General features: G+C 35.3%; 2 protein-coding genes across 4 annotated transcripts; both read left to right on the forward strand.

The window, feature by feature from the left end:
- Nucleotides 1-132: 132 nt before the first annotated feature.
- LOC141674242 (vesicle-associated protein 2-1-like) lies at nt 133-4,759 on the forward strand. Of its 2 annotated transcripts, none has more exons than XM_074480961.1 (8): nt 133-272; nt 1,413-1,483; nt 1,608-1,689; nt 1,962-2,077; nt 2,188-2,307; nt 2,600-2,626; nt 3,014-3,088; nt 4,072-4,759. In XM_074480961.1, the coding sequence occupies exons 1-8, from the start codon at nt 215-217 to the stop codon at nt 4,612-4,614; spliced, it is 1,092 nt and encodes a 363-aa protein (XP_074337062.1). In that variant the 5' UTR covers nt 133-214; the 3' UTR covers nt 4,615-4,759. The 2 variants fall into 2 exon arrangements, with proteins under 2 accessions (XP_074337062.1, XP_074337061.1); XM_074480960.1 differs by lacking the exon at nt 133-272 and adding an exon at nt 385-498.
- Nucleotides 4,760-6,571: 1,812 nt separating this feature from the next.
- LOC141675156 (uncharacterized) lies at nt 6,572-12,454 on the forward strand. Of its 2 annotated transcripts, none has more exons than XM_074481871.1 (16): nt 6,572-7,139; nt 7,225-7,347; nt 7,440-7,471; nt 8,273-9,277; nt 9,399-9,465; nt 9,572-9,634; nt 9,768-9,831; nt 9,916-10,009; nt 10,107-10,190; nt 10,277-10,366; nt 10,553-10,580; nt 10,826-11,323; nt 11,427-11,488; nt 11,624-11,733; nt 11,814-11,901; nt 11,983-12,454. In XM_074481871.1, exons 1-16 carry the CDS (start codon nt 6,773-6,775, stop codon nt 12,271-12,273), a joined length of 3,066 nt encoding a protein of 1,021 aa, XP_074337972.1. In that variant the 5' UTR covers nt 6,572-6,772; the 3' UTR covers nt 12,274-12,454. The 2 variants fall into 2 exon arrangements, with proteins under 2 accessions (XP_074337972.1, XP_074337971.1); XM_074481870.1 differs by having other exon boundaries at nt 6,573-7,139; nt 10,826-11,347.
- Nucleotides 12,455-13,315: the final 861 nt, after the last annotated feature.

The following is a 13,315-nucleotide window of genomic DNA, read 5'->3' on the forward strand; positions in this document are numbered from 1 at the left end:
GTTTTAAATGGTTTGGTGACGGTTAATAGCAATTAACCGAACCGAACCGCATGTATTGGTTTGGTTACAGTTAATGCCGCACCAAACCTGAGCATGCACACCCCAGCTAAAGTAGCTGGTAGCAATTAACGTAATAATCAGTTTTATGTATACATAAAATTGTACAAATCTATTGAGATCCAAACCGTGAATGTAAAAATTCCGGTGATCCGACATGACCGCCAATTTAACACACCACAAATGTGTCCAAAGCTCCCAATTTTTCTCGCCAGGTTTTTATCTCCTCTTCTCATTTATCAATCCTTTTCAATCTCCTTAGTTACTCTTTTTTCCATTTTGCATGTTTAATTTTCTCAGGCTCCTTGAAATATTTGTTCTGTAGTTATTTCAATCAGGCACGCCCTGTTTTGATCAAATTTGCATGTTGTTTTGCTGCACAAATGCCTGGCGTTACTAACCAGTTCGTCACTATTAATCCTGACGAGCTCAGATTTCAATGTATGCATGCATGCCCCCCTCTCATTTACTTTCCGTATTTTAACGCGTTGTAGCACAGGTGGCCCTGACTATATGCGAAGAAGTCTTGTACTCAAACCCTTAATAATTAAATGACACCAAACTTCTCAAATCTCATGTGCATTTCAATGTATGCAGACTTTCCGTATTTTAACGAGTTTTAGCATAGGTGACCCTGATTATATACGAAGAAGTTTTGACCTTAGGCCCTTAATAATTAAATGGCACCAAACTTCTCGAATCTCATGTGCATAAAAGTATAAAATGCAGCATATATGTACGATAAGACCCCTAAATGTCATGCCCCCCGAATTGTAGTTATCGGCATTTTCATTGATCGGTTTTTTTGTTTGATAGTTATTGTTTCAAAAAAAAATGTTAGTTTGTTAGTAGAAGTCACTAAATGGATATGCATAACAAGCTAACATTTGTTTACATAATTTGAGAATAATGCGAATTATCGGGATTTGAACTTAAGGTACTCTTGATGCTGGACTTGTGGTATTATGTTAGTTTGATACCAGATGATCAATTCTTCGGTAAGCTTAAGGTGTTAGTAAATGTCACTAAATGGATCATAAGTATCTTTAACAAAACAATTGAGTCTAAGACAGCTTAATACAAAAGTATGGCATGGTAGCTTGTAGGAATTACAATTTATTTTTTCTAAGCTTTTACTTTGGTAGATTTAGGTCTGTACTTTCACTTTCTTGTTATCATGAAAAATAGATTAGTCCTGTTTTACATTAAGTCAGTGAAGTTTGTCAGAGAACTTCAGTGTAGGGTTTGTCGATCTGCAAGGGCCATCAACTCCTCCTCAGCTCCTCCGCTTAATTATAGATTCTCAATTAGTATCGATTTTGAAAAGCTTGTGTTTGTATTTATTTTTCTATCAGTTGAGCTGGAGAAACAAGTCTTTTGTGATCTCAAAGTTGCAAACACAACAGACCAACATGTGGCCTTCAAGGTATTAACAGTTATCAAACATCTTGATTCGACAGAAGCGTCTGTTTCCTTTCGGCTTATGATGTTAGCTTGAATTGTAATTCATTATCGCTGTTCCTTTCAATTTATTTGTTTTATCTTTTTAGGTCAAGACAACTTCTCCGAAGAAATACTTTGTGCGACCAAACACTGGTGTTATACAGCCTTGGGACTCATGTATGATACGAGGTGTGTGCTTAGTTGTCCAATCTTCTGTTAAGTGTTTTATGAAGAAACAATAGATTATGCAACTCTGCTATTGTTAACAGGATTCTATTGATGTCTGACTGAATACCTGACATGCTTTTAGATATATTTTGCTCACAGATGTAGTGTTTAGGTTTCTGTTTCACAATCATACATTAAATCTTTCTTCACCGTGTCGCATAAGTACTTGCAGTCTGTTATACATTTAGACGTGTTCATTTTTCATTGTCTTTGACTGGCTTCTCTACTTGTAGTAACCCTTCAAGCTCAAAAAGAATACCCTCCAGATATGCAGTCTAAAGATAAGTTTCTCCTGCAAAGCACCAACGTGTCACAACAGACTGATATTGATGAGCTTCCGCCAGATACTGTATGAAATGTTACTCAGAGAATATTCATCTTTTAATCCCTAGTTATGTAGCTATTGAGAAACTATTAATTCTACTTTTTATCTTTGCCTGTATATGATGGATGCATCAGTTTAGTAAAGAGAGCGGAAAAGTTGTAGAAGATTGCAAGCTTAGGGTTGTGTACGTCTTTCCTCAACCGGGCTCAACACATGGAGAAGATGGTCTCAAACAAAGTTCCGATTCCAGCAATGTGAGCTCTAAACTAATGGCATAGTTGTTCTTTAAACTTTGTCATTTACCTTGATATAAATATAACTTAATTCATAATATTTTTAATAATTACAAATTCATTGTACTCCATTGTTTTACTCATTACCTTAAACTGTTATGCAAAAGTTATTGCGTTTTTATATATAAAAAGTCACTTGACATACAGTTTTTATGAAGTATTTAGTCCAAATCATACTTGTCAGTTCTGTGTTAAATAATGTTATAGTGTTTAGTACATATCTTCTTAACAACTTCTCCCTCGTTATTTGCAGATGCACGGCTCTGCAACCAATGATGATGTAAGTAAATTTTCCATCTCGGCCTTCTTTTTAGTTTTGCTCTACAAAGTTCAGTAAGCGTTCTCATATCATCCCGTTTGGAATATTGACATACTGAGCAACAACTTGAGAGAGATGCTCTTAATTTTGCAGTACAAAATTTGGCTAACTGCAAGTGAACCAAATGCTCCCTGTGTTGTATAATATTTTAAATTGATGTAAAGAACGATTATGTATTTGACATGTTTAACTGACATACTAAGGTTTAGCAATAGTCAGAGGCAGACTGTTTTGTATATGTCTTAGGAGCCAGAATGGCTTTTGCAGCTTGCAGGCTTTCTTCTATGTCTCAGAACAAATCATTGCCAGTATGTTATTGATCTTTTGTTCTCTTCCATGGATATGTAGAATCGGGCTTTGCAGCGCCTCAGAGATGAAAGGGATGCAGCTGTCCGACAAACACAACAGCTTCAACGGGATGTGGTTAGTTTTCCCCTAAATTCAATCATTTCTTAATCAATTAACCTCGCATATGCATGAGTGTGTATCTACAAACACAAAGCCTTTTTCATCTCACCTGCATTCTTTGTTACTTTTAGCAAGAAGAGTATATGATATCTCTTCTGTCAAGAGTGTAAGAATTAAGCTAATGTAATCAATGATTTAGAGAATGAAGGAGTGCCCAATCTGTGGTAAAGGTGCCGCTAGAAAGTTAACTATTAAAAAAATTTACTCATGATGTCCTCATGGTTGACTGTAGGAGAGATCAACATACTGAATATAGAGCGTAGGAAGATGATAGCCAAAATTTGAGCTCGTCTCCAACCAAAGTTTAGCTTGTTCAACATTGCTAAATTATTATGCCTTTAGCTCACTCTTTCTAAGCCATACATCATTCATCTTTCTAATGCTAACTTTGTAACTCGACATTCTGCACATTAACTTTGTATCAATACACCTTTTTCTTCTTTCAGTATGACTGTTTCAAGGAATTAATAGTCAGGTTTTCATATCCTTAAAACAAAGACGTCCCCAGACTACTAGATTATTTCTTCTCATTTTATACTAACATTTAACACTCGAGGTATCACACCGACTAAATTGTATTATAACCTTTAGTACATTTTCCTGCAATTTTTAAATACCTAGGAAGACAATGGGATTAAACTAAAAGGTGATGAATAGTCGTCCATGAGGAAAGAATTTTATGACTGACAACTGCAAACTAGAAATAGGCGCGGAAATATAATTCTTGTAAAGAAACATGTTCTTGGATTCAAAGTTCTTGAAACAAGTTTCACTTGTGCCTTTAGATCTGCGTCAGCAGAGTTCCTACCATAACTTGCTATCTGACAGTTGGAAGTTCTATCGAAGTTGTCAATTATTATCACTCAACTGGACATATTGTATAACACAGCGATTGAAGATATGAACACCGCGTCCAACTGTTCTCTTTACTTTTGCAGGAAAGGATTAAGAAGCAAAGAAGTAGAAAAAATGAGATGGTCTTTTCTTTCAAATTTTCACTTTATGTAGCACTCTTTGGAATTTTGGCTGGCTTTTTATTGAACGTTTGGTTGTCCTCTCCAAAAATAACTCCTAAAAATGCCTCGTGGTCCTCGCCTCCAACTCCAACGCCTCCTACAGATACCTCATTGTCCTCGCCTCCAACTCCGGCACCTCCTACAGATGCGCCTCCAACTCCCACACCTCCTATAGATGCCTCGTTGTCCTCGCCTCCAACTCCAACACCTCCTACAGATGCCTCGTTGTCCTCGCCTCCAACGCCAACACCTCCTTCAGATGAGTCGGATAAGTCGTTGTCAACTCCAACAGATGAGGCAAATGAGTCATCGTCCTCGCCTCCAACTCAAACACCTCTTACAGGTGAGTCGGATGACTCGTCGTCCTCGCTTCCAACTATAACAACTCCTACAGATGCATCCTCCATGCCTCCAGCTACAACATCTCCTACAGATTCGGAACCCTCTACCCCTCCAATGGAATAATTTACATTTTACAATACCAACGTGGTTTAGTTTTTCCCTTTATTGTATAATTCTAATATTTGCTTCATGTTGTGAAAGGTTGTGCACTTTGTTAATGTTGTTGTAAATCTGATTGTTGCATAGATAACATGTCCTGATTAGTTGCTCTGGTTCTGATTACAACATGTCAATGCTATGATAGTAATACTAAACATGCTCAGGAATGTTCAGTTCATGATTAAGGTGTCTCGGTTAACCGAAACCTAAATTCAAATAATATTATTTGGATCAACAATTAAGTTAGTGAGGGTTAATGGAAGACCTTAAATTCAAATGATATTATTTGAGTTTAATAATTAAGTTAGTGGTGTGGAATATGATAATACGGCGGGATAAAAAGATAGCGTAAATTCAAGTGATATTATTTGAAATAACAATTAAGAATTTATGATAGTGAATGTAAATTGAGAATGAGAACCATATCCCTGTGTCAATAAATCCCTTTTTTTGATTTCATTTTCATCCTCGTTAATTCAAAATCATATACTCTCCCTTCCATTTGTTTACATGTATTTTGTGCTGTTCCTTCCTATTGTTTACATTTGACAAATTTACAAAATTAAAGTTTTTATAATATAAAAAGTAATTATATCCAATACTTTTCTTCATTAATACCGAGTAAAGTTCTATGGAGTCCACCTTTTAATTAGAGTTCTCGGAGTCCATATATGTTCTGCAAGTAAAATATAGGTTAAAATATTGCAAAATATATTATTTTTCAACAAACATCACTATTATGTTAAAAATCTTATAGATTGCATACATTTTACAAGCAGAACATTGTGAAAATATATTATTCTACAAAACATGTTTAGTTTGCAGAACATAAATGTTCATGTTGTAGAACATATTGCAGAATATACATATTGTACTGTAAATATATGAGATTTGCATGATTTTGTTGAAGTTATGCTATTTGTGTAACATGTTTTATAAAATAACACGCTTGCAGAACGTAGATGGATTCCGAGGACTCCGATAAAAAGGTGGACTCCATAGATCTCACCAATTTATTCACATTTTTAACTTTTTCCCAATAATTTATTATATTTATAACCTCAGTACCCAACTCAAACGTAAACCAATAAGGGCCGGAGTATTCTTTATCCGACCCCCTACTCAACTCACTTTTACCTGAGCAAAGATTATTTGGAGTTTCACCTCATTGAAGGGTTAGAAAAGAAATTCAAAGTTAATGGCTAACAAATAATTTAGATAAAAATTTAGAGTAGGTTCAGTTATTTCAAAATTAATAAAAATACTAATAGTTATCGAAATGATGTTTGGTTTCAAATACCTAACAAAAAGGTACTCCTATTATATAACAAATTCAGCTGAAATAAAGTAAAATGGGTGTTTTTGTCCTAAACACGTAGGAAAAAATAGACATTTTTTTTAATTGTAATATATTACCTTAACACTATATTATATAATATCGTAATCTTCTCTGTAAACGTAAGTAGATTTTTTTTGTATTCAAAAGTAATAACATATTTTTACAACAAATAAGTAAATAAGTAATCAGCGAGAGGGCGAATGACTAAAATTAACAAACAAAAATGACCAATTTCTGAAAAATTAGTCAACTTTAGCCGAGAGGATATATAACTATTAGCGAAATATTTACTTTATACGAGATATTTAACTGTTAGTTGAGGATCACATATATGAAATAATCAACTATTATCGGCTAAAATTCACAATTTTTTTCACTTATTTTTGTTATTTTTTTCTCAGTGAGATCTGGACTCATTCCAAACAACTCTGGGCCGGCCCTTTGACAACAACTCTGGACTCATCCACCATTAACATCTGAGGAACCAAATATCCATCTCATAAGGTTAAAAATGTAAAATCGTATCTCCTCGTCAAATTTTCAACAAAATGGGCGGGAACTAGTTTCTCAAACCCTTGCTCGTTTCGCGCTTCTCTCTACACATTTCATATCTGTATCTCTCTCTCTCTCTGTCTCTCCCCCTCTCTCTACTCCGATTCAACAATTCTCTCTCTCTCTCTCTCTCTCTCTCTCTCTCTCTCTCTATCTCTCTCTCTCTCTCTCTCTCTCTCTCTCTCTCTCTCTCTCTCCCTCTCACTCAAACACACACATAACTGAATTAAAATGGAATTTCTACTCCGCAGAGACACAAACAACATCGATCTACACAAAGCGTGGCATCTCCTAAGTCTCCTACTCACAATCGGCCGTCCGGTGAGACTACCGGATCTCGCTTCCCGATGCACTTTGTTCCGAGCTTCACCGGAATTCGTTCAATTCCTTTGCTCAATTCCCAAATCCCCGCTGTTATTGACCGAGAGCGGCTTCGTATCGATCTCTTCGGTTGCGTATCTCGATTTTGTTCGGTTTTTGTCGAATTTATACAATTTTTCACCGCCCCTGCCTCAATTTAGTGTAATACTTTCGGAACGAAGTGGAGCGTTGACTGATGTGGCAGAATTAAGTTTTCAAGAACTTTTAAATTTAGAAGGTATATATGGACTTAAATTGTTGATTTAATTGATTTATTTTTGAAATTATGTGTTAAGTAAAAAATTTTGGTGGCTTAATTACAGGAAATGTGATGTTTCCAGAACTATACGGAGTGATGGACGATGTCACTGATTTGTGGTTTCGAGATAGCGGAGAGTTTGAGTGTTTGCCTGGTATGAAGAGGAGAAGGCTTATGAATGGAGAAGGTATATATAAAGTTGAATTTTTTGTTTATTTAATTTGTTTATTCTGTTTTGATTTTTTGTTTAATTGAATTATTTTTGTGTCTTAATTACAGGATATGAGGGTCAGATTGTGTTGTTTGAGGAGGTAACTTTGTACTGATATTCGCCGTTATTTTCATTTACGCGTCCACTGCATCATTTGTATTGTTCTTGTGATTGATATTAATTTAGCTTAAATTGCATAATTAAAATGGTCGATTCTATGTCTTTTAAGTTTATGTAGATAGAATCAATGTACTTACTGACTTTGTTGGTGGATTGCTTTTCTTGAAATATATGATTATGATTTATAGATTTATAAATGTAGCTTTTGTGTGTTTTATAGTTTGGATCTGCAGAAATTTTGCCCTAGACTAGATGCTTTTTTAGACATGATGTAGTTGCTTCTAGTTCATGCCCATATCACTCGCTCAGTTACTTGTTTCAACCTTATATAACTTGGCTTCTTCTATGCAGTATTTTGAAATTATCCACCAAGGTAGGCAGTACTAAACTGCCTCCATTGTTTAGGTATATGCTTATTTAGACCCGGTCCTGCTCGATTTGATAGTACACTATGGAATTTAAGAGTGCTTTACAGTATGTGTTATGCCATTAGTTTTTCTAATTCTTTTGTTTTTTCATGTAATATTAATGTCCTGCCTTTTATTATATATAACACAAAAGCAATTAACAGAAAGCTACATGTAAATTGCCTAGAGTCCTAATTGCCCTTACTTTCACATAATTATACCTAACGATCGTCTGAATGCGGACTCTACTTTGGTAATATTAGAGAATTTAAAGGCCCTACATTGTGTAAGAATGATCTTGTGTTTTAATATTGGAACATTTTCTTGTGCTGTAACTGTAAAAAAAATGGTTTTCTAAGCACATGTTTATTCAGGTACATGGCAACAGGAGAACACAGGAAAGCTCATCCATGACATTTGATTTGGGAAAGTGTGATCAAATGAAGGTCACAGCAAGCTCATTTATTAAATCCAGTGCCATCCTCTTGAACTGCAAATTAAACAATGATGTACGGGAAACTTACATTGGCATGCTTGTGAACAGGAAAGAGTTTGGATGTGTAAATAGTTCACAGCGGAAAATTGATTTTCCGAACAATGAAAGTGCCGTGCAATTATCATATGTTAGTCAAATGAAAGTGATAGAGGATAATAAGCTTAATGGAGAGCCATCTCCACTGCTTAGTAGAATATATTGTCCACTTTTTCGGATTGATGATAAGATCAGCACCACCTATTCCAGGCATAAAATGGACTTGGATGAGCCTATTTTGGCACAGGTAGAGGAATGCATGGATATTTCTTTGTTGGAAGCTTCTAATACACTCTGTGCTTGTAAAACCATAGCCAAACCAGGAGAAGTTGAAAGAGTCACAAAAATTAAAGAAGAGGAAGAAATAATTGGTTGTGGTAGTTGTAAATTGGATGCGGAGTGTAATTTGGATGTGGGGTATCTGTTAGATAAACCACTTAATATGTACATGCCTTATGAAGATGACTACAACATGAATGATATCTCTAGGGGCAATGAAATTTTACCCTCTAGGGAAGGAGAGAAAACAACACATGAAAGTCAGGTCAATCTTCAAGAAGATTTACATATTGTTGATAAGAAACAGCAGTTGAAGTCCTTGGCAAAATTAAAGAAGTTTCCGGAAGATGCACATAATCGTAGTTTGCACATTCCCATTGAGTTTCAGGCAAGGGGTAAGGGAAAGGTTACAGGTAGTTGCTTAGAGGAGGAAAAATATAAAGTATATAAAAGATCGCTCTCGAAGAAGCAAAGATTAAGGCAGAATTATCAAGAGAAGAGACATGCTGAAGATAAAAGAGAAAAATATAAAGAAATCAGAGGAAAATCTGTCTCCACATCTCTTAAGGTAAGCTCCGCTGTGCAGGAACAAAAACTGTGTTTTTAATTTAATAGCTAGATGTTCTTATAGTTTTTTTATCTTGATTATATGACCAACTAAACTTTGTTACTCGATGCACCCTGTTTAGAATCAGGTGGAACCTGAATCACTTCCTGCTTTTGACTCTTTTACTGCAGAAGAGAAAGAAGGTTCAGGTAATTTGTCTTTGATAACATGGTAGTGAATGATACTTCCACTCTGAAGCATAAGGCTAGATCAGCATGATTTGATAAGTTACATTCTGCAAATTTTGAATTGCAGGTGGTTATGGTACAGTTTATAAGGCAAAGAGAAAGCAAGATGGACTGACATTTGCTATAAAATGTATGATGTACTTCATACAAATGATAATGCAAGTAGATTCATCTAGTATATTCACTTCCCAAAGAATGGTAAAGTAGATTTAACTGTTTAGGTTAAAAAAAATTACCATGGGCTGATTGACATATTTTTGCAGGTCCTCATGAAAATGCCAACCGACACCATATTCAAAATGAAATAAAAATGTTAGAGCGGTTTGGGTAAGACGCATAACCGTTCTTTAGAATAATCCGTAACGTATTTAGGTTTAAGGACATGTGTTAACTTATTAACTTATCATGCAGGGGTAGGAACTTTGTGATTAAATATGAAGGTTCTTTCAAGTATGGGAATGCTCACTGTCTTGTCCTAGAGCATGTTGAGCATGATAGACCCGAGGTGATGCATCTTTTTTCTCTTTTTGTGCTAAGTAAATTATTGATGACTCTGTAACATGCATACTGATTCCTGTCTCTAATTTTTAAATTAACATCAGGTCCTAAAGAAAGAAACAAATGTCTTTCAAGTCCAATGGTATGGGTATTGTCTTTTTAAAGCTCTTGCTACTCTACACAAGCAGGTGAGAAACTGTTGAAACAGATTCTGATATGTTTCGGTTCATATGTACTCCTCTTGTCTAATCAACTTGCGTTGTTGCATTTGCAGGGTGTAGTTCATAGAGATGTTAAGCCTGGAAACTTCCTGTTTTCCTGTAAAGCTAATAAAGGATATTTGATAGATTTCAATTTGGCAATGGTGAGTACTTCTATTTGGCTTGCTTGAAATTTTCGATTACTTTTTTTTGATAGTTACAACACACACAGACCCTTTCTATTACTTTAATATCTCTATTGCGTGTTATAACTTATATGTACCCTTTCTGAACTGTAATAAAACGGTCTTACAGGTTGTTTTTGTTTTTTTTCTGTTTTTCTTTTGTAGGATCTCCATCAGAAATATGGATACACCGGTAAGACATTTTTATACATCTTTTTAATTAATTTATCTATTTTTTCCAAAGTTAAGAATTGATCCAAGAGGAATTATATGTGTGCGCTAGCACAGGATTTGAGTATTTCCCTAGTTCTTTGTTTCTGAGTGATTGAAGTTTTAGACAGATCTTAGGCATTTCCTTTGTTGGTTTTATCCTTTAAATGTGGTTAAGCAGATATTACTGTAAGTTCTGGGCTCATTCATACCATTGCTTGTCGACAGATAAATTAACTATGAGCTACGATATGGGCTTCAATAATGTTCAACTTTACCATGCGAAATCTCTTCCTCCTTCGAAAAGTGGAAAGCCTTCAAGTGTTAAAGCTATGGAAGCAACCAATCAAGAGGCAGGAAAAAGTTACAAGTCATTGGCATTGGTCAAAAACATGAAGAAGAAGACTAACCAGCATGAAAGGGCTGACTTGAGTACTAGGAATATTGTAAAGAGTCAAGGTGCTGATGGCTCTGGTGTAACCTCTGCCAAAGATGTGACAAGCACCAGACTTCCTTCAGGAGAGAAGATGAGGGAACCCATGCCAAGCCAAGGCAGAAGGGAGTTAATCAGCTTGGCACAAGAAGCAATGCAGGGTCCAAATCATGAAGTTTCAAGATTTCCTGCTTTCAAGAGAAAAAGGGTTGCTGCCCAGCCTGAAATTGTGGATAAAAAACTTGCTTATCTCACTCCAATGCCATTGCACTCAACAGGAACTGCTATTACAGGTTCTGGAATAGTGAAGGGAAAAGGTATATTTTCTAAATGTTGTCACTGAATCATATACATTGCTGTTTAACCGTGTAATTATCATTTTTTGGTTGTCTATAGGAGAAAGTAAGCATAAAAAAGAAGGTCCCTGTGCTGGAACCAAAGGTTTCAGGGCTCCGGAGGTGAGATATTATGTTTAGCATTCGTTACTGTATTATACATAAATACATATATGTAGAAAGAAAGAGAAGGGGATTTTGCTTCTTTAATATTCCGCCATTTCCATTCTTCTTTATCTAAAAGCTAAACATGTGCAGGTATTGCTCAGATCTCCTTATCAAGGCACTAAGTTAGATATCTGGTCTGCTGGTGTAACACTGCTCTATCTAATCACTGGAAGATCACCATTTGTCGGTGAACCTGACCAGTAAGTCCAGTGCTCTTTTAAAGTGCCATTTACACTTTGTCCTAAGTTAAGCCGGCTAATCTTTTTAGTGTATGTAATAGGAACATTAAGGACATTGCTAAATTGAGGGGCAGTGAAGTTCTGTGGGAACTTGCAAGGTTGCACAATCGTGAATCATCGTTTCCAATGGTACACTTCTGAACATGCCTCTTTTTCTTCCAAACGTCTTGTTACACAACTGTTCTTTTATTGAGAATTGTTTTACTGCAGGAGCTTTTAGATCCGAAGTACTTGCCATCAAAAAATCTGCTAGATTGGTGTGGAGAAAACACAAAAAAACCAGATATTTTACAGGAAATCCCAATGCAATTTTTTGACCTTATCAACAAATGTTTGACAGTAAACCCAAGATCAAGAATAAGTGCAGAGGAAGCTCTTCAGCATGAGTTTTTTGCACCATGCCACAAGGAACTCAGGAAGCAGAGGCTGTCAAGGCAGGGGCTCAGCCTGGATTCGAAAACTGCTCTTGTGTCCTGTGACTCGTCAGGTTTACTGTGCTGAGCAAAACTATAGTCAATTATAAGGATTCAGTTTTCCATTATTACTCAAGTGTATCTTTGTTATGTATCCCCCTCTACCTGCATATAAAAATCTTCTTAGATGTGTCTGCACTATTATTAACAGATTGTTTTGTAGTTTGAACCATATGAAGCAAACAGAAAAATATTGTCCTCATGCGAAACTTATCACAGATACGGCAATGCACTTGGTTTTACTCTCCCCGAGCAAAAAAATTGAATTTAGCTATAAACTAGTTTAGCCTAAGCATGCAAGTTTACTACCAATGTTACATAAAAGTACATATATGTACACCAATTAGTCTATGCAACTTCACATTATCATGCATTAGAATGACATTTTTAAGATGAAGTGTAGCATAAACTGACCGTTTTATACCAATTCTTGTTTTACTTAATGGAGAGCAAGTACAATTACCCAACAAATTAGCAAGAAAATGACAACTTTAATGGGCTAAATCTTACCCTATCAACTCAATAGACTTGCACATAAACTAATGTTTAAGAGCAAGACAAAGAAAAGAAGGCCCAATCATAGTTCATTGTTTTTTCCACTGTTTCCCTAGGACTCTTTCTAACCTTTTTTCCTTCTCATTTTACTCAAATATTTGAGTGTGTATGGAACTATGGATAGGCTCTTTCTATGAAATAAAATTAAATATATAGCAACAAAAGTCTTTAGTCAGCATTATTATGTTGCAACATATTCCTTAAACTTCCCGATTCTTTTTACTAAAAATGTACGACACATATTTGTTACAGCAGTATCTCTCTCATTTTTCTTAAAAAACGGAGAATATTCAAATTTTATTAAAAATAAAGCGGAAGTAAGTGAGTATATAAGCGAGTTTACGGTTTTTATAAATTAAATATTTCAACTTTTGTATCCGACATGTTCGATATTTCGAAAAATTAAAAACTTTTTTCATTTTCTTAATTATGTGGTTAGTGAAGTAATACAAGGCAAAAACACTACTTTTTACACAAAACAAACAATCCAACTCATCAAAACACAAACACACTTT

This window comes from Apium graveolens, chromosome 7, assembly GCF_009905375.1.
Source record: "Apium graveolens cultivar Ventura chromosome 7, ASM990537v1, whole genome shotgun sequence".
NCBI classification, from domain to species: Eukaryota; Viridiplantae; Streptophyta; class Magnoliopsida; order Apiales; family Apiaceae; genus Apium; species Apium graveolens.

Excerpts from the sequence above, each read along its gene's own strand:
- LOC141674242 (XM_074480961.1), top strand. The coding sequence starts at position 215 with ATGACCGCCAATTTAACACACCACAAATGTGTCCAAAGCTCCCAATTT. Across the intron at positions 1,484-1,607 it reads ACCAACATGTGGCCTTCAAG|GTCAAGACAACTTCTCCGAA; the intron begins GTATTAACAGTT and ends TTATCTTTTTAG. Across the intron at positions 2,308-2,599 it reads AAAGTTCCGATTCCAGCAAT|ATGCACGGCTCTGCAACCAA; the intron begins GTGAGCTCTAAA and ends CGTTATTTGCAG.
- LOC141675156 (XM_074481870.1), top strand. The coding sequence starts at position 6,773 with ATGGAATTTCTACTCCGCAGAGACACAAACAACATCGATCTACACAAA. Across the intron at positions 7,348-7,439 it reads AAGGCTTATGAATGGAGAAG|GATATGAGGGTCAGATTGTG; the intron begins GTATATATAAAG and ends TCTTAATTACAG. Across the intron at positions 11,902-11,982 it reads GTGAATCATCGTTTCCAATG|GAGCTTTTAGATCCGAAGTA; the intron begins GTACACTTCTGA and ends GTTTTACTGCAG.